The 26146-nt window shown below is 37.0% G+C and overlaps 1 protein-coding gene across 1 annotated transcript; it reads right to left on the bottom strand.

The window, feature by feature from the left end:
- Nucleotides 1–9687: 9687 nt before the first annotated feature.
- Nucleotides 9688–25610, bottom strand: LOC113091624 (sodium/nucleoside cotransporter 2-like). The gene is made up of 18 exons (XM_026257199.1): nt 25579–25610; nt 25264–25340; nt 25123–25196; nt 24816–24907; nt 24529–24718; nt 13882–14023; nt 13554–13667; nt 13206–13280; nt 13047–13127; nt 12866–12946; nt 12635–12760; nt 12390–12520; nt 12135–12303; nt 11330–11524; nt 11148–11229; nt 10897–10995; nt 10534–10639; nt 9688–9844 (listed from the first exon to the last, which is right to left on the bottom strand). The coding sequence occupies exons 1-18, from the start codon at nt 25580–25582 to the stop codon at nt 9715–9717; spliced, it is 1968 nt and encodes a 655-aa protein (XP_026112984.1). The 5' UTR covers nt 25583–25610; the 3' UTR covers nt 9688–9714.
- Between the last annotated feature and the right edge of the window lie 536 nt (nt 25611–26146).

Genomic DNA, 26146 nt, shown 5'->3' with positions numbered 1-26146 from the left:
AATATGCCGATTTGCTGTTCAGTAACCATTTCTGATTATTGTCAGTGTTGGAAACATTTGGAAACTTTTTTTAATGATTCTCTTATTTTTTATCAGAGCGCTGGAGTTAGAATGAGGCATTGTATTTATTTCAATGTAATATGATCATAAGATGTTAGAAATGTGGACAGTTGTTTTGGTCTCTATTCAATAGTTTCTCTGACTGGTGCTGTGTGACACTACACTGATTTGGGGTGGGGGTTCTGTATGAATGTGATTTAAGTACATACTTATTTAATGTGGCAAAAGTATTGAGTGACAGGAATAAAGATACGTTTCTCTCAAAATTTGTGATTTGCTTCCACCTGCAAATTGCTTTGTGTATCATATTTAATAAGCAAATATGTAACAATACAAACTTCATAATCACAGGAAGAAGGAGGCGGGAACCGGTGGACAATCAAAATGAACTTTAATGACAAAATAAACACAAAACAGCCCCTCGCGGACAACTGCCGCGCACAAATAAAAACACAAAATAAAATAAAACCCAGGCCTGGTCCTCTCTCATCCTTCACTGTCATCGATCCTCTTTTGTATCATTCCAATCTCTGCCGTGGGATGGGAGACCGGTGAGTGTTGGTCATTTCCAAATCACTCCATCGGCCTTGTTCCATTCCCACGGCTCTCAGCCCTGCCCCACTCGTCACACAATATAATTAAAATGTTTAAATTAACATGTATAGTCACACCTTTGTAAGTAAGTAGTGATAGTTTATTAACGCAGTAAAGTACATTCAAGTGGAAGAATGTGACTAATAAACTTAGGCCTACTAGCACTATGCATTATATTTAGATAATATTATATATATCTTAATATCAAAACCTTACATTTTCTCTGAACTCAATGATAAATACATGTCTGACCGTTGGTAAAAAAAAAAAAAAAACTAGAAAATCGCATTCATGACGGTAATTTAGCATAAAATCGCATTCATTTATGGTAATTTTATTTCCATTAGACCTTTTGCCTACATTGACACTGATGCATTAAAACAGAGGGGGTCCCCCCTGTTTCAAGATGGCAGCTCTATTGACACATTGGTTCCAATTAACTGCCTTTGCCAAGTTGACATCTAGTGTATATATCTATGATTACTTGTTCCCGGTCGCAAGCCACTACTGTGGCCATGAAATGCTTGGACGTGAGCAGAGTGCTATTATCATCAGTTATCAAAAGAGACTGCGTTATATACCTATTAAAACAAAGTAATAATGTTTGTGTGCATTGTATAACAAGACATGTACAGTATTTTCCGCACTATAAGGCGCACCGGATTGTAAGGGCGCACCTTCAATGAATGGCCTATTTTAGAACTGTTTTCATATATAGGGTGCACCGGATTATAAAGCGAATAGAATAGAAGATACTGCAGTCAAACGTTTGACTGGGTTTGCGTAATGCCTCCACTAGATGGAACTGTGCTAAAGGGAATGTCAACATTTTGACAGAGCGCCTTGATCCATATATAAGGCGCTCCGGATTATAAGGCGCACTGTCGTTTTTTGAGAAAATTAAAGGCTTTTAAGTGTGCCTTATAGTGTGGAAAATACGGTAGGTTGCGTGATTGATTTGCACATAAAAGGCCTATTAAACATTCATGAAACTTTGCTGTCACAACTCTCTGATATGAATGATATAAACAATTATAAATGAATCAATTAGGTCTACACTTGCACAATTACATATTTATTTAAACTAAAGAAGACTCATTCGTTTTTTTTTTTTTTTTTTTGCATTTTTATTTAATCTCATGCACATTAAAGCTGCAGTAGGTAACTTTTGTAAAAATATATTTTTTACATATTTGTTAAAACCTGTCATTATGTCCTGACAGTAGAATATGAGACAGATAATCTGTGAAAAAAACAAGCTCCTCTGGTTCCTCCCAGTGGTCCTATTGCCATTTGCAGAAATGCATCGCTCCCGTTAAAAAACAGCCAATCAGAGCTACGGTCCGTAACTTTATTTGTGTTCAAAATGTAGAAAAATGTATATAATAAGCGAGTACACCCTGAATCCATTTTCCAAACCGTGTTTTTAGCTTGTCCTGAATCACTAGGGTGCACATATAATAAGTGTTTATCATTTAGCATTTTGAGGTAGCAGAGTTGCTTTTTTTTTTTCTCAAAATAATAAAACAAATTACATATGTGTTTGTGTTTTTTTATATATGTGTGTGTGTGTATTTTATATATATATATATATATATATATATATATATATATATATATATATATATATATATATATATATATATATATATATATATATTAGGGGTGTAACGATACGCGTATTCGTATTGAACCGTTCGGTACGACGCTTTCGGTTCGGTACGCGGTACGCATTATGTATACCGAACGGTTCGTTGGACTAATTAATTATATTTGAAAAAAAAAAAAAAAAAAAAGAGAGAAATATAATGATATGCGTTCAACAAGGTAGCCCAATAACCCAAACGACGTAACAGGCAACGCCCCTGACACTCCCGAAGAAGAAAAAAACACCATCTTATATGTTTATGTTAGGCTACTCAGTCAGGCGCTCGCTCACTCAGTACGCGCTGAAGGCTCGTTCAAAATGGCCAATGCGTTTAACAGACCAGAAAAAAGAAGATCCTCCAGTAACCAACAGGTCTGGTGTTTGGGTGTACTTTGGATTCCATTTAAGCTATAATGGTGATGGCAAGAGAGTGGTGGATAAAAAAACAACGGTATGTCGCATCTGCAACATGACAATAGGGTACACCAGCGGGAATACAAAAAAAAAAAAAAAAAAAAAAAAAACCCCAGCGGGAATACTTGAAACATGTCAACTCTGACATCACCTTATTGTGTCAGTATCTGGGAAAAGACGAAAAAAAGACTATCCCTGCAGCATTTAGACACCGGTATTATAGCAGGGAATCCAAAGTGCACCCACACCAGACCTGTTGGTTATTTTAGGATCTTATATTTCTGGTCTGTTAAATGCATTAGACATTTTGCAACGAGCCTTCAGTGCGTGCTGAGTGAGCGAGCGCCTTAGGGGCCGTTCACATATCGCGCCTAAAACCGCATGGAAAACGCTAAGCGCGTCTTTCTCCTCCTTTCCAAAGCGCCCGGGCAGAAGCGCTCATGAGGCGTCTATCTTTGCTAAGCAACAATGACGTGCTCTCTCCATGAGACGCGGAAATTTCAGGGAAGGATAAATGGATTTGCAGCTCTAAAAATCGCTTGCAGTAGCTCTGCTACTAAATTTATTTCAAAATTGCAATCCATATACAACTATGATCAGCTGTTCCTTCATCTTGGCTGAGTTTTCAACGTTGTTACGTGAAAGGATGAAGCTGATTGGTTAGTTCTTGTCACATGACCCGCGGTGCGCTTGCAGCATTCTGAAAAGTTGAGATATTTTTACATTTTGCTGTATCTAAAACGTACCGAACCGAACCGAACCGTGACATCAGTGTATCGTATCGAACCGAACCGTGAATTTTGTGAACCGTTACACCCCTAATATATATATATATATATATATATATATATATATATATATTGTAATGAACCAGAACTCGACATAGGATCCATAATGTAGGCTTTATTATAAAGGCTTGTAGTCGTACAGGAAATGGTCGGAACCAGCAATATCAACAGCGTGGGCAGAACAGAGAATCAGTAATCCAGTAACAAGCAAGGGATCGGTAGGCAGGCAGCAAAGGTACGTAGAGATAACAGGCAGAATCGGTTACAGGAAATCAAACACGGGTAATAACGCTCAGAAATGACAGACACAGCAAACCAAGACTTCGCGTTTGAACTGTGGTGGAAGTCCAGCTTAAATACACAGTTTTGATGACGATCACATGTGCAGGTGATCAGAGTCCAAGGACGGGGCTTATGGGAAGTGTAGTGTTGTCAGTGTAAGTGAATGAATGGATGCGTGTGTGTCAGTATTCAAGTGCGGGTGCCCTCCGCTGGCCAGCAGAGGGAATCACCGGGTTCGTCTCCGTGACACACACACACACACACACACACACACATGTCTGGTCAGCTATCCTTGTGGGCACACACACACACGCACACACACACACACGCACACACACACACACACACACACACACATATATATATATATATATATATATACATATATATACATATATATATATAGGGATGACAGCTTTTTTTAAATTAAATGTTACAAATTTTCAAAACTTGTTTAAATGAGCCTTTTATGTTAAATTAATTGTAAATCATGTTTAATGATGCTCTTACCAGGAATTGGACTTTTTACACCCCAGGCTATTTGCCATAGTTACTATTTTTCAGTTTAATTTTGAGCATCAAACACCACTGTATCAATTATTATATTAATGTATAGATCCACAATAACAAACATAAAAACATACTGTCTCTGTTTTTAAATTTTTACATTGTGACAAGTGAGATTTCAGTGATATTTTGACCTCTGAACTAAGAAATTTCCCCGGATTTCATTTCATTTCAGAAATCTGGTCACCTTGAGGGAACAACATATTTTTCTTGTGGCCACGAGTTTATTTATAAACAAACCTGCATGACCATAACCCGGGATTATCAGAGATTTATTTATTAATATTTTATTTTGAATTAATAAATTGTTATATTATTTATTATAGTTATGTCATTATTCAATTATTATATTAACCATATGCCTTGGCTACCGGACTTTATTACTAGAAACATTCAAGTTTATCATGAATAAATGTTAAAATGTAATATATTAAATAGGCCTACAAGAAAACATTTTATCCATTGTATAGTCTTGTAAGCCCATTAACTGTCCATCTTTTCCTCATAATATTTCTATCCATCAATCCATCCATCTTCTTCCGCTTATCCGGGGCAGCAGTCTAAGCAGAGACGCCCAGACTTCCCTCTCCCTTGACACTTCCTCCAGCCCTCCCGGGGGGATACAGAGGCATTCCCAGGTCAGCCGAGAGACATAGTCCCTCCAGTGTGTCCTCGGTCTTCCCCTGGGAACAGATGCCTAAGCCACCTCGGCTGGCTCCTCTTGATGTAGAAGAGGAGCGGCTCTACTCTGAGCTCCTCCCGAGTGGCAGAGCTCCTCACCCTATCTCTACGGGAGCGCCCAGCCTCCCTGCAGAGAAAGCTCATTCGGCCACTTGTATCCGGGATCTTGTCGGTCATAGATTGACCGGTAAATCAAGATCTTCGCCTTGCAGCTCAGCTCCTTCTTTACCACGACAGACAGGTTTATCAACTGCACCACTGCAGAAGCTGCACCTATCCACCTGTTAATCTCCCGCTCCATCCTTCCCACTTGAGGCAGGAGCTCTCCACCAACCTGAAGGGGACATGCCACCCTTTTCCGGCTGAGAACCATGACCTCGGACTTGGAGGTGCTGATTCTCATCCCAGCCGCTTCACACTCAACTGCAAACTATATATAATATATAAAAAAATATATAATATTTCTATATGATTATTATTGTTATTAGACTATTATTATTGGTTATATTAAAAAAAAAAAAATTATTAGGGGTGCCCCCGACTAAGGACTTTCATAGTCGAATCGGAATTTTCGAATCTTGCTAATATTCGACTGATAGTTTTGGGGTGGGGCAAAATACATTGAGTCAAGTCAGACATTCGACAGCCATAATTACTGATGTTAACACACAGGGAAAATGTGTAACAAATGCCTCGCAGATACAAACAGGGTAAATAATGTTTTCATGTTTTGATTAAAAGATAGTTAACACTAAACGTCAGCAAAACCCTAACAATTCTCAATTTTATAATAGTGCTCTCATTATAAAGTTATCCTAGATATTAATGCTCTGCATTTCAGTTTTAAGCTGCGCGTGCTAAAGATGAGCAGTAGAGTGACGCATATGAGCAGGTTTTAAATCAATGGGATTCATAATTTCATATAGAATACGCTTTATTTATACAACAAAAAGAGTCTGAATGCATATCTGCGGAGCTCTGAATGCGACCTAATGCTAATCCTAACCCTAATGCAGAAACACGGCAGCTAAACTCTAAAAATTCAAAGCGTTTTATTATAATGTTGTTCTCATTATAATAGTATGTATATAACAGTCCCAGTAATAGTAATTAATATTCTGCTTTGTTGATTGTGCACTGAAGAGATATCACCGTAGTACTACAGAAGTGCTTGACTTAAAAGCAAATGCATCTTATATCAGGTAAATAATATAGGTTATACACGATATACACCGGCTGAAATGTTTTGAAATCACTTGTACCCTACCTGTTCAAAACAATCCAGTCTCTCTGCCTGTGTCAGTTTGAGTCTTGAAGTTTTAAATCCCTGCCGCCAAGATGCTCCTCTGTCGGTCATAGATTATGGAAAGTGAAACATAAATCTATGGGGTGGTTGGATTTATTCACGCACTTTAAAATATTTATTTGAAGCTTCTTTATTTTCAGATTCTTATTCATGGCTTTATCATAATAGGCTGCATATTAACTTATTGAGAGAAAACTGCAAGTACTATCTACTAATGTTCTATCAAACATTAGAGCACTCACATCTAGTCAGAATGGCATAACAGCCATATCATAACAGCCCGCGAATATTCGACTGTGAGATTGGTAGTCGAATCAGGCTCCTAGAGTCGAAGCATCGAATCGTCGACTATTTGGGGTCACCACTACTGTTTATATACATTTTTGGCTTGATTAACACTCCTTTCCTGTTAATCATGTAACTACAGTACTATGCTTACCATTTCTATTACACTCTTCTGCTCAGTCTGTCCCTCCTTGACATCACTTTTGGACACCTGCACCTCTGTATGGGTGCCGCCGGCACCGCCGTGGCTAGTCACCTCCATGTGCTATGTTCACCTGTTCTTGCAAAATGTCGTCAGGTACTGTAGGCTTGGAAACTGAAGCTACAGCACTAAACATGTCGGTTATTTTTGCACATGTTGAGGCATCAACCTCTAGAATTATTTTTTTTTTGGCCCGCAACTTCTCCGCACCCCCCATTGCGCTTTTGTTTCTGCACTGACTGAGCCACTGACTGCATCTGACACAAGAAATGGAGGGGGAGGGGTGGAGCCTGTTAAGAGATGATTGGGCCAGTCCAGTGTCAGTATGGAAAATTAACCAATGGGCCGCTGTCCCTGCTTTATGGGCCAGTCGTTGTCCAATAAAATAAAATAAAAACTAAAAAAAAAAACATTATATCGACCGGCCCCCAAGTGCGTCGGCCAACCGGGCATTTGCCCGGTATGCCAGATTACCAGTCCAGCCCTGCTGTGAACTACTTTACAGCTATCAAATCACCATCAATACCTCCTGAGAGAACCTTTATTTTATTTTTAAGAGCTGAATTGAGGCAATCCCCTTTTAAAGGCTGAAGAAAAAACCTGACTGCCTATAGACAGATGAACAATGTTTTCAGGTAGACTCTGGAACTTTATGATTTATTCAAATGTTCCCATGTCAAGTTTATAAGACTAAAGAACCGTGAGAGAGGGACTCTTCAAGGATTCCTCAAACATCTGTGATATATGTGTCTCAGCTGTGTAGAAATGCAGCTTTTGCTCGTAGCTATCGCTGAGGTGGTTTTTATAGTAGATTGTTCTGCTTTTAAAGAAATGTCCGTTAATCTGCAACACCAGTTCACCAATACTGGTTGTATATGGGCAAAGTATTAGTGTCATAATCAATGCAGATGTGTTTCTATCTTAAACGTGTCTCCTAGAAGAGGGGAAATCATTTGCTTTATTGTCACAGTAAAGCCATTTACTATACTGACCATTTGGACTGTTCATGTGTCATCTGTCTCAGGGACCCTCTAACTTCACACAAATGGACTATACATATATTATTATCATTCAAAAATTTGGAGACAGATATTTATAGTTTTATTCAGAAAGGATACATTAAGTTGACCAAGAGTGACAGTAAAGCCATTTATAATGTTACAAAAGATAATGTTGTACATTTTAACTTTATATTTATCAAAGAATACTGTTGAAAATGACCAGTTTACACAAAACTATCAAGCAGGACAAAAGGAAAATTCAGCTTTGCCATCATAGGAATACATTTAAAAAATATCAAAATATAAAACAGCTATTTTGACCATTTTTTCCCCATCACATCACTGTTTTTACTGTATTTTTTATTAAATAAAGCCTTTGTGAGCATAAGAGACTACTTTCAAAACATTCATAGTTCTGACTTACCCCAAACGTTTGAATGCTCATTGTTTACAGGTTTTCATATTTTGAAATGAATGTTAAATGAAAATAACTCAAATAAATGAATAAATGTAGCTATCTAAACCTTTAACCCCATTCAAAAGTTTTAGTAACCACTATAAAAGGCTCATGCTAAACTAATTTAAAAAAATATATAAATGGAGTACTTGTTTAGATTTGTAATATACATATGTTGTATATGAAAGTATATGTGTGATGACGATGGAAGAGAGAGAGGACTCAATTGCGAGGGCAAAATGACAGTCTTTAATAAAACAAAGGAAAGCCACAGGTAAATCCAACCAAGGAGTACAAAAGGCGAAAACAAAGGAAGACCCGTAGGCTGGGTAGATATAACTCAGGAGACATCTGTGGCTGGAACAACCAGCAGGCTGGTGAGGCGGAGGCTTAACCGGGCTCAGGGGAGAACCGGAGATAGGAGCTCGCAGAGCGGGGAGGCCGCGGCGTCGGATGCAGGTAAGGTTCTGTGGGGTGCAAATGGTGAGCACAGAGAAATAGGGCAGTGATAGCAGTTAACTAACTCAACCCCGGCTAGACAGGACAGGACAAGACAAGACTAACTCTAAGTGCAAACGCAAATGACAACTGCTTCATTCGAAAGTAACAATCTGACAAAGAGACACGAGAACGAGAGGGTAGAAGTAGCCCAAATAATGAGGCAGGATGAGAACCAGGTGGAGGGGGAAATTACCTTAATGAGAATAGAAGACAGCTGTGACACAGAAGCGAAGAGCGAGGGAGACAGGAGGGGAGAAACCAGCAGGAGGAGACAGAGAGAGAAAAAGAGAGAGAGATAGAGACAGAATCATGACAAGACCATGACAATATGAAGGGTTAACACAGATAGTGGTCAGGCATGATAAGATAGGACATAGTATGGTCTGTTTAGTGGTTTATATTATAAAAATGATATGGATTGTAATGTAGATTAGAGAGAAAAGATTACTGGTACAGTATGTTTGTAGTATTTGTTGTGTTGTGTTAATTTTTTTGTAAAATAAATGTGTAAATTGAAACTTGAATTTTACCATCTAAAGACAAAGTCCATTGCTTCATATCTTAAAAACTGCATGCCTCACCAAAGAGCCCTATGGCCTAATTTGGTTATGCTTTTCTCCTGAATGAAACACTGCAGAGCATGTCTTGATATCAAGCACATCACTGGATGCAAATTACAAAAATGATTATAACATTTACATAAGATAGAAGAACACCAATTTGATGATAATTTTTACAGCATTTACAGAACATAAAAATACTTGCACATGCATTATAATATCACACTGTTACATCTATAAAGAAATTATGTATGAATGGCTGTATGACCAAATAAAATCAAACATACTTTGCAGATACATATCATATTAACTTACAAAATGTGTGAATTTAATAATGTCATAGAGCTGTTTTCTGCATTGTTGTATCGTTACCCATTTGGACAAACTTCAGGCAAACAGGTTTCCTGACAGAGACCACAACAGTTTGCTAAATAAATTGTTGCATTTTTCACTTCACTCCAGGAGCCCTCAAAATAAATTGTTCCATTGTTGATAGTGCTGCAGACAAACAAACATTTTATACTGATGCAGTATAAATAAATATTTTACTGATTAAAGGAACAGTTCACCCAAAACTTAAAAAGAAAAAAAGTACTCCTCCTTAGGCAATGGATCCTCTGCAGTGAATGGGTGCAGTCAGAAAGAGGACTGTACATGCAGCTCATTGAAAAAACATTACAATAATCTCCAATTAATCTGCTAATCCACAAGACTCCAGTCCAAAATCCAACAACAACATAATCGTTTAGAACTGTTTTCGCTTGTAAACAGTGTTTGATCTGTGCATATTTCTCGGAATAAAAAAATAAAAAACAATTTTCACTGAGGAAAGCAATATTACGATAGAGGACTCAAATTTTTGTTTTAATCAACAGTTTAAAGTTAAAAGTTAGAAGTATTGGAGTCATGTTGATTACTTGTGGATTATTGTGATGTTTTTATCAGCTTGGAATTCTCGTTCTGATGGCACTCATTCACTGCAAAGGATCCAAGCGATGTGATGCTAAAAAAATGTTTTTCCCAAATCTGTTCTGATGAGGAAGCAAACTCATCTACATTTTGGATGGCCTAAGGATGAGTATATTTTCAGATACAGTTTTATTCTTGGGTAAACTATTCCTTTAAACAATTCAATCCAGAGTGCTTTCAGATCACTACAATCAGTGCAAAATATTCTCTTTCCTTACCTTTTGAAAAGATCATGACAGCAAGTTTCAATGTTAGGTATACTATTATTGAAGTCTGCATTTTGAAACAGATCCACACAGTCCAACGGAGGAACGAAAAGTATACCTACAGGGAGAACAAAGCTATACTTAACTTAATATCAGATTGTATTTAATCAAAACCACCAGATGGGGGGTTACTCATATTAGTTTAAAGGTTTGAACCTGTCGAAGGACAATTCATAAGCCATCACTGTTCTGTTTTTGAGCAAGGCTTCATTGAGACTATCCATTTAATGTGTAATGGAAGCTGCTTTTAATATAAACGTATGCTTAATTATTAATGATAAATTATTGTGTTTTTAATAAATACATATTGCTTACCAGCAACACAGGCATTGACCAGGGAAACACATGTGCCTGTGAACAAGGCTCTGAGCACTAAAGTAGATATGACACCCTTCTTTTGTGGACAAATAGAGGCTATGGAATAATAATAATTAAAAACAAATCAGTAAATGATATGTTACAAAAATAGGTGATACTGAACAATGGTGATAAGAAGTAATAAAGACATTATTAGCACTTAAATCATTAAAGCACACTTCATACAAGTGCTTTGATTAGATACTCACACAGGCCTCCAATCATAATACCAAGAGAGCTGAAATTAGCAAAGCCACACAGTGCATAGGTGCAGATGATTTCTGATCGAATCTGTAAGTAGTTTGGACAACATACTTTTCAGATTATGCATTTGATTATTTATTATGTTTATTAACTGTGTATTTTGATGAGACATTGCATAAATACTTACTGAGAGCCAATTTTTATCTACACCATCTTCTAAAATGCCATTAAGTCTGTTGTTTTTGAGCACTGACAGCTTCTCATAGGCTATAAACTCATTGAGGAAGAGTTTAGTGCCAATAAGTTCAGCCACTGTAAAAGACTCCTGGTATGGAATTCCCATCATGAAGGCCACCGGCATAAACACGTAAGAGCAGATCAACTGAGGAGATGAAGGTAACAACTCTTAAAAATTAATGATTATGATTATGACTCCTTCCTTTTGATGTAATATGCAAGTACATTATCATTCAAAAGTTTGAGGCAGTAAGTTTTTTTTTTTTCGAAAAGAAAATAATATTTGTATAGAGCATAAGGATAAATTAATTAAAACAAAAGTGATAGTGAAAACATTTATGATTTTACAAAGTATTTCTATTTCAAATAGAAATGTTTTGTGGAGATTGAAGTAATGGCTGCTGAAAATTCAGTTTTGCCATCACATGACTTGGGTTCAGTGACTTGGGTTCAACTGAAAGTGTAATTTAATCTCTTTTAGGGGTTATCAGGAGAAAATGCCTCATGACCGTATACGCATTAATCGACTTCAGAGGGTTAAAATAAATTCAAAATAGAAAACAGTTATTTTAAATTGTATTAATATTTCAGAAAATTTAATTTTTTACTCAGATAAATGCAGCCCACACTAAGCACAAGAAGAAGAAAAAAAGTCCCCAAACTTTTTTTTTAATTGTAATACACACATATATATTTACATGTATATAAATGATGTTGAACATCAAAAAATCCACACAGGATTGGATAATACACACCTCAAAAGTGACATCTGGGTATCCCACCATGCCTCCCAACCATCTCAGAGTAGCATTTATGAAGTCCAAAATGGCAAGGAAAGCAATCAAGTTAGCAGCAATGTCGGCCACAAGTCCTATCGATGCAGAGGCACCACCGCTGACAGCTTCCAAGACATTCTGTTCACCACTGACCACACACACACCCAAAAGCATTTTAACATGCAACAAACAATATTTTGAATCCTAAAGTTCATATTCAACAGGAGAACCCACCCGCCATCAACTTTAATCTGACTCTTAGATGTGAACTTGTTCTTTTCAGTTTCAGGGTAGGACAATTTGGAGATGGCTAAAGCACATGGAGCAGCCATCACTGATGCAGAAATCAGAGATGAGGCATCAATCTGTGTAGAGGAGATTTACATCCCTTAGAGAAATTAACAAACTGCAAACTAAAGAACTAAACAATCTAACTTTTAATGGAAGAATGTTATAATAATAAGTACATGTTGTCGTACCCCAAATGAGATGAATGCACCCATAACACTTCCTGCAATGGTGGCAAATCCTCCAGTCATCACAGAATGAATCTCAGATTTAGTCATGTCCTTTAAATAAGGACGAATCAAAAGTGGTGCCTCTGTCTGATTTTTTTTTAATAAAAAAATAAAAAATATATAATATTATATAATATTATATTATATATAAAATTACAAATAATTATAGAAATAATGAAAATATAATATTACATGACCAACAAATATGTTCCCTGCCACACTGAGAGTCTCTGTAGATGAGGTTCCCATCGTTACCTGCATTACCCAGGAAATCTTGGCATAGGAAAATACATTATTAATATATCCATATGAAGTACATATCTTGAAAGTCTCATAGGTTAAATAAATACAAGACTGAATGTTTCGCTTTTACCTTTGTGATGATCCATTGCATCACACCCATGTAGTACAGCACTGACATTACACTGCTGAAGAACACCACTATAGGCAGAGTCTGTGAGTATTGAGCAACATTCAATAGTAAAAATAAACCCATCCATGCATTTCATGTCTAGTATGTGCCTTTACTTACCTGGAAAGCAAATATGTTGTCAATGAGGTGTCCAAACACAAATGATGAACCAGCTTTTGGGTAGTCCAGAAATATCTAAAAAAGTCAGACAGACATGATTTAGAACTTGGCATCCATATCAAATTCTTTCTCTCCTGCCGTTTAAATAATCAACCATTATTGGTTTTTTTTTTTTTTATAAGTTACCAGACTGCAACACATTAACTTCATTTAGAGAGATATCTTTCAAGTATGATGGATATTATATTAGTTTACACAATACAGAGGTGTTCAAATGTTGGGAAAATTCTCCGGTTTTGCATTTTTCTAATTTAATAAAAATCATAATAATCATGTTTTATATTATACCTGAACTTGCTTTCCAAGCCATTCAAATGCTATAAGACCAGGCTCTGTCCTAATGACAAACAGGCCAATTGCAAACTGTAAACCGAGTCCCCAGAAGACTGTCCTCCAGTTCACCTAATCAGAATTCAATGCAAACATTTTGATTAACAAGCACACAAATTTAAACCATGTTCATTTAGCATCTACAACTGTCTCATTATTGGGAAGTGATAGGTGTATCCTCAACAGTCTGATAAGGTTTGAAGGAAATCCAAAGTCACAAAAATACCTTTTGAGATAAGCATGTTTAATAAAGCATGTGTGCAGGAATGTGTGTTTTATTACTCACTGCGGTTCTGTGTGCAGAGGAGAGAAATATAGCAATAATGAACAGACAGACACCACCAAAAGAGATGAGCTGCTCTGGGCGCTTTCGTGTATCGATTGCCAGCCATGCCACCAGCAGTCCTACCACAATAACAATGAACACCCTGCAACATACAGAGATACATTGTCAAGGTTGTCGACTTAATTCTGGCCACTTTTGTTGGATTTCAGTTTCTGTCATTATGTCTAATAGTTGTCATCTGTGCCTTGTTCCTGGTTGAGTATATAAGCCACCCTCCTCCTAAGTACTTTGCTCAAACTGGAGAAGAGTGACAGTTCGGAAATGCACGAGCGAAGGGCGCAGCGAGGTCGACTTGTGGCTTTTGAAGATTATTCTCGAAGAGAAATTAATGAGTGGGAAGAAGGAGAGGCTGGTGTTGCTGTTTAGCAGTCATGGATGAAGATTCTGAGGTATCGATAATGGAGGACAGGGAAGGATTTACGGAAATATATTCGGGGAAAAGTAATAAAAAAAGAATCCATAACGTATGCTTAGGATCAGGAGGATAGTGAAGATATGATGGAATCAATGCAGGATAAAACAATAAAACATACAAAAGAAAACAAGAAATAATAAGAGAACAAAATTTACAAAATGTTAAGGAGAATGGACACAAAAGTATGCTGACATTTGAAAAGAGTACAGGAACACATTTGTATCCAATAGGACTATCCAAGGTGATCGATAAAATCATTGGGTCATTTGTTTTGGATTGTCAAGTGTTTGGGTCAAGGGAGAGTTCTGATCATATTGAAAGATATTGGGCAGAAAAACTAACTACTGAATATTAAAGAAATGAATGGAGAAAAGGTCACAACCAAAGAGTTTGGAGTAGGAAAGGGGGAAAAAGGTGTAAAATTTGGTATTCCAACATACATATCCACTGATTAAATACATGATAATATAAGAGGAGGTAAGATTAGAATCGTGAGAAGCCTGTATAAGATGATAGAAGGAAAGAGACAGGAAAGCTTGAGTGTCTTGTTGACATTTGAAGGGAAAATACCTGAAAAGGTTCAAATGGGATATATGAGTTACCCAGTAACAGTGTATGTACCAATGCCATTGAGATGTTTTAAATGTCAACGAATAGGACATGTGGCTGCAGTGTGTCGGGGGAAGGTAAGATGTGCAAAATGTGGAGGTGAACATGATTATGATAAATGCACAGAGGTGAATGGATTTAAATACTGCAACTGTGGAGGTGCTCACAGTGCAGCATATGGAGGATGTGAGGTACAAATTAAAGGAAGATCCAAAAATACAAGACTGAGCATAAAGTAACTTATGCAGAAGCAGTGAAGGTCTGTAAAGGTAAGGAGGACAGGGAGTGCGATTGCCACCTCGAGTGGAGGAGTATCACCTTATCGGTAATACGATTGTGTCATCAATCTGCTTCCAGGCACTATTCCGACTAATATAAGAGGCTCTATTTTTTCATTTTCATTGTCCAGTTATATTGAGAAAGCCCTCCCTACAGCGTTCATCAGGCCCCCAACCTCCCCTGCTGGGGAGGGGGTTTTCTTTGGGGGCAAAAAGATGGTGGCCTTCACCCATGCATTTATTGCAGAGGCCTAAACTTCCCTCTACCCCTCATGTCCTCTGACTTTGAATAGCTTCAAGGAGCCTCAATAAGGGGTAGGTGCTATACAGGTATGAACATGACTACCATTATTATGTTGTTTCACGATATGGATTTTGCTATATCGTGAATACCGTTATATACTCATGAATTCAAATTTTGCATTTGTATTGTTTTGACTGATGATAATGAGGTGAGGCTGAACACTTTTGTCCTCTGTGGAACACTGTACTACACAAGCATAAGTAATCAAACACATAAAGCAGGGCTATTTAAATCTTGCCCTGGAGGGCCATTGAGGTGCAGAGTTTGGCTCAAACCCTAGTCAAACAAACCTGAGCATGCTAATCAATGTTTTTGGGATCATTAGAAAATCACAGGCAGGTGATTTTGATCAGGGTTGGAGCCAAACTCTGCACTGCATTTGGCCCTCCAGGTCAAGATTTGAATAACCCTGACATATAGCATCTTAACAGACCAAGTGTTATGTCTTAGTTTAGACAAACGCAAGTGAATGGGTAACTTATGAAGACATCTTCTTTATTTCCAAAACTGAACTACTTCTTGTTAGCCCTTTAGTTTACAAAAAACATCCCACTAGTGCAACCCACAGGACAGTTGGCGACACTGCATCTCACTCTCTTTTAAACAATTATACTTTATCTTATGTTCTGTACAACAGTGGTTCCCAACCACGTTCCTGGAGGCCCCGCAGCACTGCCCATTTTGCATCTCACATGCAGTGTGTTTGATTAAGGTTACATGGAAAACATGCAGTGTTGGGGGGCCTCCATGAACTTGGTTGGGAATCACTGATATACAACAACAAAAATTTCCAGGGAACACAACACATTGCATAATAGTACCAATGTTTCAACAGAATAGTACCAACATGTCAAACATGACTTAACCTGTTAAATGTCACCCCGTCCCGTATACGGGACGCCTACGTTGACTATACTATATTACAATCAAATCTAATCTAATCTTGACAAACTATATATCGTTGGAAAGGTCTAAGACTCCCAAATATATATTTTACCAATATTTTTTGTTAAACATTATGTAGGAAAAGTAATAGATGAATTTATGACAAGAGTGCACCCTCAGAAATCTACATTACAAAAGGAGCTTTGACCTTTGTTTAAAAAAAAGACTTCCTCGTTGCCTTTTTCTCTATCACATTTTAGAAATCATCAGAAGTTATATATCACTTGAAAACACAAAATCTCAAAATTCATCCTTCAAAACCCATTTTAAAATCATACATTGCATTACCATGTAAATGGTACATCAAAATCATGTTACAAAATGTTTTCAGTCATGAATTATAAAAATTTAGATTTGTATCATGCACATTCATGTCTATCTTCAAAAACGTGAGTGACAGTTAACAGGTTAACCTCTCCCCCGAATTCAACAAATTAATAACATTTATTATAAAACATCACTTCACTCTATATATTTTTATTACTTTATAACTCTCCCACATAAAATACTATTCATGTGAAATCAATGAACAATGTTTTGTTCATCACATAGTCCTGAGTCAACGCTGGTACTGGTCTCACCGTAAACTGTCTTTCAGGCTGAACGACTGAAACTGGTTGCATTGTACAGTCATAATAAAAGTTAGCCAGCTCCTGTATTCCATTCTACTCTTTTCCACAAGAGACAGGCGTGAGATGCGAGAATTCCAAGCATGTCCATCAGACAGTTTGTAAGTGTAAGGGCCTGTTTTTCCCAGAATTTTCAATGGTTGGGAATATGCAGATTTCAGCTTAGGAGGAATACCTAGCCGCTTCACTCAAACAAAAGATCCTCATTGGAATGACACTTACTTTGCTCTACGACCACTGTCTTGTCATGAGATTGACATGTAATGTATGATATACAGTAATAGCCATCTCGACTTGGGCATCCATACCCGGCCACCAGTACAGCTCTCTGGGTCTTTGCTTGGTTCGAAATATGCCTTGGTGAGTATCATGAGCCAAGGCAATGAACTGTGCATGCAAGGTCTCTGGTATTACAAGTCTGTGTGCCTCTTACTACACAGTCGTCTTGGAGAGAATGTTCATGTTGGATTTTGGGTTATGCTGGGTACACACCAAAATATATTTTACATCTTATAAGATTTTCAAAATGTGATAGACCACAAATATGAGGATAAAAAATCCTAGATTTAACCATTTTGCTCCTATAGTGTGGTGTGTCATGATGTGACAAAGACAGCACACCACACATGAACAGATGTTCAACCAGAGTCTCGACTGTGAACACAGGAAATCTTGCAAGACTTCAGAATAAGTATGGTGGATGATATGCATGAAGAAATTGCAATGATAGTGTTTGGAAATTTTTTTTACATGACATGTTGTATAAACATTCGTGCTGTTGCCACAAATCAACAAGCTGATCCTTCATCTCTGCTGTCCACATCTTGTGCTGCACCATGACTGCTTCCGTCTTCCATCATCATCAGGGTTTCTGATTGGATGTTTAGTTTCACGTGATAATCTCCAAAGCATGTGCGTTTGTCCTTGGGGTTCCCCCACTCATCAGGATTTCTGATCGTAAATATTAAACATGTTGAATATTTACGATTTGCGATCGGGGCAGCTCCGACATTCTTCCAATCAGGTTCGGACACTCTTAACACACCTCACACCGAGAGAAAATCTGATAAGATAATCTATAGAACCATCAAGATGATTGGGACTGTGATGACGAACCTATGTAATTGACGTCATCACCATTTCGGTATGTCTCTGTGAGTGTTAAATGTTGTTATATTTAGTCTGTCAAGTACATTTTTAAGCGCTTTGTTTACAATTTTATTTTTTCATCCTTTATAATTAACTATGGACATTTGCAACTCCATAATTCATACATTCAGTAACATCATGCAAGTTCAATTTCTTGGTTTACTCTTAGTACTTGCTGAAGTGTAATCAATCACAAAGAGTCTAATGGTTTTATAGACAGTTTATTTGTAATTTAAACGATACAGCTCTGTTTGTACTTACCCGTTGATGTCTGCTTTGCTTTGTTCTGCTAGTTCCGGTAGCCGCGTAACCCGGAACGCGCTTATAATAGCAGCGGTCATACCATATTTCATAACTGGAGGGAGGCAACCTAGGTTGGGATTGTGATGTTTGTTTTGTTTAATGTTTAATGTATGTTTGTAACATTATTTTGCTTAAGCTGCACTAACTGTATTTATTCGGTTAGGTAAGATGAGGTTGTTTTAATGTCATTGTTGTAATAGACATTACTGAAACAAAGGTTACTGGGTGCAAATGGTTCTTTCCATTTCTGTTTGGCGGGAAGTTTGTGTATATAAGCAGAGTGTTCCTTATTGAAGAGAGGGTTTGATGGTTTGCTCTGTTACTAGAGTACAACATTATGTTCTATTGTTGATAGAGAGCCGTTTCAGAAATTGTCCTTTGTGTTTAATCTGCAAAGGTTTTAGTGCTGCTTCATTAGCATTCATGGTGTTTTTTTTATCATTATTAATTTGTAATTTGCACGGATTATCCTTGGCTAATTATTAACACTGTTGGGAACGTTACTTTAAAAAAGTAATTAGTTATAGTTACTCACTACTTGTTCCAAAAAAGTTAGTAACAGAATTACTCTATAATAAAAGTAACTCCAGGGAAAGTAAGTATTTGCGTTACTGTAAAGAAAAAAAAAAGTTGCTACATGTCAAAGAATTATTATTTTTTTTAGCAGTTTTCACAAGTCAGTTGAAAGGAGTAGAAAAGACAGGTGTTCATACATAACTTTCGATATTTATTGCACGTCAACAGACAGCAAGAGTTTTATCCTGCACTTCAAGTATTATCTTTGTATAAAAAGTGTTTTTGGCCACTAGCTTTGTAGATGCGTGTCACACATTACATGTACACATTACGTTCGTGCATTTGACCACAAAGAATTTGAAGTAGTGCTTATATCTCCACCTTGAAAATGCCAACTTTTCATCGGATTGCTCCTGACTCGCCATTTCTGCTGCGAATCTCTGTTTAGCTGTTGCATCGCGCGCGCGCGCGCGTGTGTGTGTGTGTGTGTGTGTGTTTGGTGCCGCTGGCGCGTGTGCTGGCATGTGTGTAAAAACACCATCTCTGATTGGCTACCATGAAACACATGACTTTACATTAGCCAATCATAACCGCTTATCTCATTATTAACCCACCTCCTCAATCGCTGTGTGAGCCAGGGGTCCGTTCGGATTGCATAGTTTACTAAATCAATGCATAGTAACGGACTGCATTTAACGTCCAGTAATGTTAACTGCGTTGTAACGACGGGGAAAGTAATCAGTTAGATTACCCTGTTACTGAAAAAATAACGTTGATACCTAACGCGTTCTTTTAAACTGCGTTATTCCAAACACTGATTATTAAATTATCTATTTTGCACCGAAAACCATCTTGTCATGCCATACCTTCCAAACTCCTCTCTAACTCTCGGACTACAGCACCTGGCTTTGGACAGTCTCAAAGACGGTCCTTTGCGACAGGGACATAGCTAGGATTGTCGGAAACGGGGAAATTGGCCCAAAATCAGCCCGATTATCTTTTGGTGCGTACCCAGCATTAGACCTTCTGAGTGGACTGTGGTGTGTGTGTAATGTAAAACATCGCCCACACAGGTATGTCCACCATAACTCATTAAATTCTGCTTTGCTTCTGTGAGAGTAGCAGTAGGAAAATACTGAGTGCACAATGACTGCTGCTCCTGTATCCAGCATTAAATTTACATTCTGTGTGGTTCCACATGCACCGATTTTAACCATACACGTTATCTACAGTAAGTCACGTCAAGAATTGAAATCTTACATGTTTGTGTCCATGGCACACTTTAGCAAAATGCCTTCTCTTCTTACATGCATTACAGATAGCTTCTTCAGCAGGGCATTTTTGGAAGTTATCAGTATGCTGGAACCAAACCAGTTGCATGTTTTCCCTTGGGAAGTGTGTACTCGTGGTGGTGCCGCTGCTCCTCGTAATGTTTGTACATTCCTCCCTGTTTCGTGGCTGAGTTTGCTGTGCTGATATCGCAATGTTTGGATAATTTGTACTGTGTTGTCTGCTGGTTCGATCATAACATGGCCTTGGCCACCGAAGTTTCTATTTGACCAGCAATTGTGACAGCCTTTTTTTAAAGTAAGGTCCACTTCTAGTAGTAAACGTTCCCATATTCAGGTTGAATTAGTTTTTCCAATGAGTTGTTCCCAGATTACTTCTTCCTCCATGGTCCTGAATTCACATGTAACTGCTAGCTCCTTAAGCATCGCAAAATATTGATCAGTTAGTTTCACCACGACGTTGTCCTCGCTGGCGAAACATGTACCGTTCAGCTACCACATTCACTTTTGGCTTGAAAATGTGCGGATAGTTTGTAATGCTGTGTAGTAATCATTATCTGAAACCGTAAGCCTTTAAAATAGTCTCTGGCCTTCTGCCAATTTAAGAACTGTTCTTCAATTAAAAGCATTTTCTGAAAAAAAAAAACACATTTTATTTTTATTATGTTATAATTATCAGAATTAGTTTTTATACAGAAGTTCTAAGCGGCCATGCATTATATATATTTTTTCTTTTTGTTTTCTCGTTATAACGACTTAATTGTCTCGTTATCTTGACATAACGAAGTTCGTTTTCTCGTTATAACAAATTAATTTTCTCGTTTTCTTGACATAACGAAGTTCGTTTTCTCGTTATAACGACTTAGTTTTCTCTAAGAAGTTACAAAACTGCGCCAGCAGGTGGCACTATAGACCTGAATATAACTGATGGGGTGTTGTACACTGTCCACTTTACTGTACGTGGACCTTCCTCGTGATCCCTACAATTTGTGCAGTCTTGTTCATTACTGACATTTAATTAATTCATAAATGTTAAATGCTTGAATCAATATGAATATTTTGTGTATTAAGTTCCTGCTAGATGCATGAGTTTCACCAACGCGTTCTGTGTCATAAAATAACTGCTTATCAAAACCAAGGTTGACATCACTGTATTCTGTTTATCTACAGCAGGACAGGATTTAACGATGTAGGCTGACGGGCTTCTTTTCCTTTTTACTAATCTTTATTGTTAACCATATTGATGAGAAAAGTGATGTATATGTAAAATCCATCGGCTAATTTAATTCAATTAATTTAATTGTTCTATAATGTTGTAATCGTTTTTTCTACACACACATACACTACACGTACACATGAACGCTCTTTTCAAACAGAAGCTTGTAACACACATGATATCTGCCACATCATATAATGACTACTACAAATTACAAATTATATATAATTTTATTTCAAATAAAGGGAAAATGAAAAGTGAGTTTAATCCAAGCAGCTCTAATTTCGCGGTGTTGCCATTTAAACATGTTAATTACAAAAACTAAACGTTAGTTGTACTGTCTCTGGAAAAATCAACAGTTATTGATCAGCCTTTATTTATATACAGTATTGTAGACGTTATTACCTAGGCGAAGCAAAATTTGCTGAAATATAGGCTACAGTAAGAGCGTCTGCATGGTTGTCCATCAGATGCCTGTCAAAGTTGAGTTCGTTACTATAGCAACAGTAAAACTGTCATGTCGTTATAACGAGAAAACAAACTTTCGTTATGTCGAGATAACGAGAACAATTAATCATTATAACGAGAAAACAAAAAGGAAAAAAATTATAATGCATGGCCGCTTAGAACTTCCGTATTTTTAGGTTACAGCTTGACTTTTTTTTTAGCATACTAATGTATTTATTACATTTGTATTTATTTATATATATACTTTTTAGTCACCTTGAGATCAACTTGTGGCCCATTTTACTAAGGAGGTTTAACCAACTCTGAGTTTAAACTTGAACTGTGAGTTGACTTACCCTGAGATGGGAAACTCTGAGTTTTCGGTTACAGAACAGCTGAAATGAGTCGGTTTAATCAACTCTAAATTGACTGACTCCGAGTTAAAGCTGCAGTAGGGAACTTTTGACGCTCTAGCGGTTAATAAACAGAACTGCTTGCGTCTTGCGGAAGAACATTTTAGCCGGAGCTACTTCTCTCTGTTTATGTCTATGAAGAATCTGGGTTACTCCGCCGCAGTACCTCCAAAGCAATCTAAAATAGTCTGAATATAAACACTTATTATAGGTGTACCCTAGTGATTCAGGACAAGCTAAAAACACGGTTTGGAAAATGGATTCATGATGTACTCGCTTATTATGTACATTTTTCTACATTTTGAACACAAAAAAAGTTACGGACCGCAGCTCTGATTGGTTGTTTTTTACCGGGAGCGAATGACTTTCTGCAAATGGCAATAGGACCACTGGGAGGAGCCAGAGGAGCTTGATTTTTTTCACAGATTATCTGTCTCATATTCTACTGTCAGGACATAATGACAGGTTTAAAAAAAATTTAAAAAATATATTTTTACAAAAGTTCCCTACTGCAGCTTTAAGTGCGTGCACCACAACTAGCGAGCACCGATATTACGATTCACCATGGCAACAGCTCCCGCCAAAAAGCCGTCTGCATACTTCAGACTCAATGTAATGTAATGTAATTCTTATCACTGTTATAATATCACAGGTGAAAACTGGCAGAACGTTAGATTAATGAACTAATAGCTTTTTAATTGTTATGGTGTCTCATGGGCAAAAAATATATCTAAAATAATAAAATTAATAATATTTGAAGTACATTTTTCTTATTTTACAAATGATCTGCCAATAGAGTAAGAAAAATACAGCAGTGGCTATTTACACTAAGTGGAATTAACATACTTTCTTAGCGATAGATCATATTTACAGTAGGCTAAGTGCAAGTAGCTTTAGATGCTATTTACAGAAAAAATGTACAGTGAAAATCAAGATATATCCTATTTACCATGTAAAAGCAGCAGTTCTTTGCAACAGGCTAATTGTAATTAATAATTAGATGCTAGTTATACTTTGTACTGGCAGATACATTTGCACCTCAGTATTGTTGTACATTGACAGGATGTAATAATAACAGATTGTAAATGATTATATGTATTACAATTATAAATGGTTGCATCATTGTTAAACACTCGTTAGGTACTTTACTTCCACTTTTAGAACATTTTGTTCATCTTTATTGAAAATAAATTCTAATGTGACATGTGATGGGAAAACGAGAAGAACGAACTCGGCAAAAGCCGGACTCTAACCCAATCAATCACATCACAAGCTATTTTTCTGTGCCCAAAACATTAGTGCCTACACCATTGAAGCCGTTATTCACATGTGTCGTATTTAACCTTATGTGTCGATGGAGTGCGGAGTTACTGTAGATTTGCACTTAGTAATAGACACAGAATAATCTTGTTTTCCACTTGCATTATTTTTATTACTGCACTGGCATATAATTTTACTTAAGTAAAATGCACTTAATTTAGACCCCCCCCCCCCCCCCCCCACTCCCCACACACACTTTTTGAGCAAGGGTGCACTACCATGATCAAAACAGTAGTGACATTTGGAATGTCACAAAAAAAATTCACAGCACAACTTTTTTCAACATTGATAATGATAATTTTCTTGAGCAGCAAGTCAGCATACACTTTGCCATCAAAGGAATAAATTACATTTTAAAATATACTACAACATAAAGCATATATTTCAAATTTTTTCACAATGTTGCTGTTTTTTTTTTTTTTTGGTAACACTTTAGTATAGGGTCCAATTCACACTAATAACTAGTTGCTTATTAGCATGTCTATTATTAACATATTGGCTGTTTATTAGTGCTTATAAAGTACATATAATGCAAGACATCCATAATCCTACCCAATACCCTAAACTTACCAACTGCCTTATAAACTATTAATAAGCAGCAAATAAGGAGTCAATTGAGGCAAAAGTCTTAGTTATTGGATAGTTAATAGTGAGAATTGGACCCTAAAATAAAGTATGACCAAGATGTCTTGCAAAAACTTTCAAAATAGATCATAAATCTTAGAAAAGTAGTATATTAAAGTGTCAAACTCACCATTTTATCCATCTGATATTGGATTTGAAACACCTTTGCACAGGCTTGAAGAACCTCCTTATGCTGTCACTCTTGAACTTATTCACCAATTCACACACGATGATAAACACGCACAGACAAGTGAGGACAACCAAAGCAACTGCTCTTCGGAAGTTTAAATAACACGCAGCAATGAAGTATGCCAAATAACCTACAATTTAAAACACAAAAACATACTGAACATTGTTAACTTGAAAAGCAACTCACCATATCAACACGTTAAATTAAAAACTGGGAAGATATGTTACCTGCAGCAAGTATCCCCGAAGCAATGTATTTGATTATTTTGGAGTGTGTCTTGCAGAAGGTTTCAGTGGCAGTAATGGGTATGCATGCTTTGCTATGGTGAACAATGAATACATAAAGATTTTGCACATATTAAGTCCTACAGCACGATTGACAGAATTCTGATCATTAGAATCTAAACATTTACATTTTTTTTTTAATATTTCATAAATAGTATGACATTGTCATTTCAAAAGAATCTCATTTCCAAATAATGTGACAATGGAATCTGAACGATGTCGTATTTACAGATTAGATTCACAACCACACCTTAGGTATGATTTTGACTCCTTCTCGGACTCCTCTTTGTCGCTGTCTCTCAGGTCATCTGTTAATTTATCCTCCTAAGAACAGAAGAAAAAAAAGATTTTAAACTTGTTAACATTTTATAGAGTACTTCCTCATGCCTACCTTAACAAATGCTGGATTGTCCACACCTTGTTCATTCCCATACGAGACAGTGGTCAACTGTAAATCTTCTTTGTCAGCTGTAAAGACAGTTTCAGAAAACTTTTTACCATCAGCTTGTGAACCTTGCTAATGAACCTTGATCCAACAATTTCTTAGGAGCTACAAGTTTCAAAACAATTCCAAACAATTATTAACTACTACCAACAAATACAAAACCAACACATACTTTATTCAAACCATGGTTAAAATAATACCTGTTCAAATACCAGTTTGAAAAAATCTCCAAAAGAATGGAGAAGCAAATCAATGACTTACTCATTCTGCGTTATCTGTGACAACTGCTGGGTATTGAACCTTGAGCTGGGATATATACTCTTATCATTAATTAACTACACACTCTAAAAACTGCTGGGTTGAAAACAACCCAATTTTGGTTATTTTGGCAACCCAGTGCTGGGTCAAAAAGGGATGAACCCAACACTGGGTTATTTTAACACAACCAGTTGGGTTATTACGTTTGACCCAGCCTGCTGTGTTGCTTTTTTATGGTTTAAAATGACTACATTGCAGGGTTTCTAAAACCAGAGCGGGTGTTTATCACTGTATTTCAGAAGAAAAACTACTGTATTTAGAAAATGTTCAAATTCATTTCACATGTAATGCTTGATAAGGCAGCGTTTGTGAGCTCAGCGCTGCTTTGCAGCCGTTACCGGAGAAACCCTTACCTCTCCTGCTCTTAGCGCCTCCTGCTGGAAGAAAATGAAGTCTGGAGTGCCACCACCAATTGAGTTTAAGGTTGTGGGAAACACTGCATTGCTACATTAAAATGAAACCAAATTGAGCTAGGCATTAAACCTAAAAATATTGTTCATTTTAAATATCA

The sequence above is a fragment of the Carassius auratus genome, unplaced genomic scaffold, assembly GCF_003368295.1.
Source record: "Carassius auratus strain Wakin unplaced genomic scaffold, ASM336829v1 scaf_tig00214259, whole genome shotgun sequence".
Taxonomy (NCBI): domain Eukaryota; kingdom Metazoa; phylum Chordata; class Actinopteri; order Cypriniformes; family Cyprinidae; genus Carassius; species Carassius auratus.
Note: the sequence above shows the minus strand (reverse complement) of the source record. Positions and strands in the feature narration are given on the sequence as shown.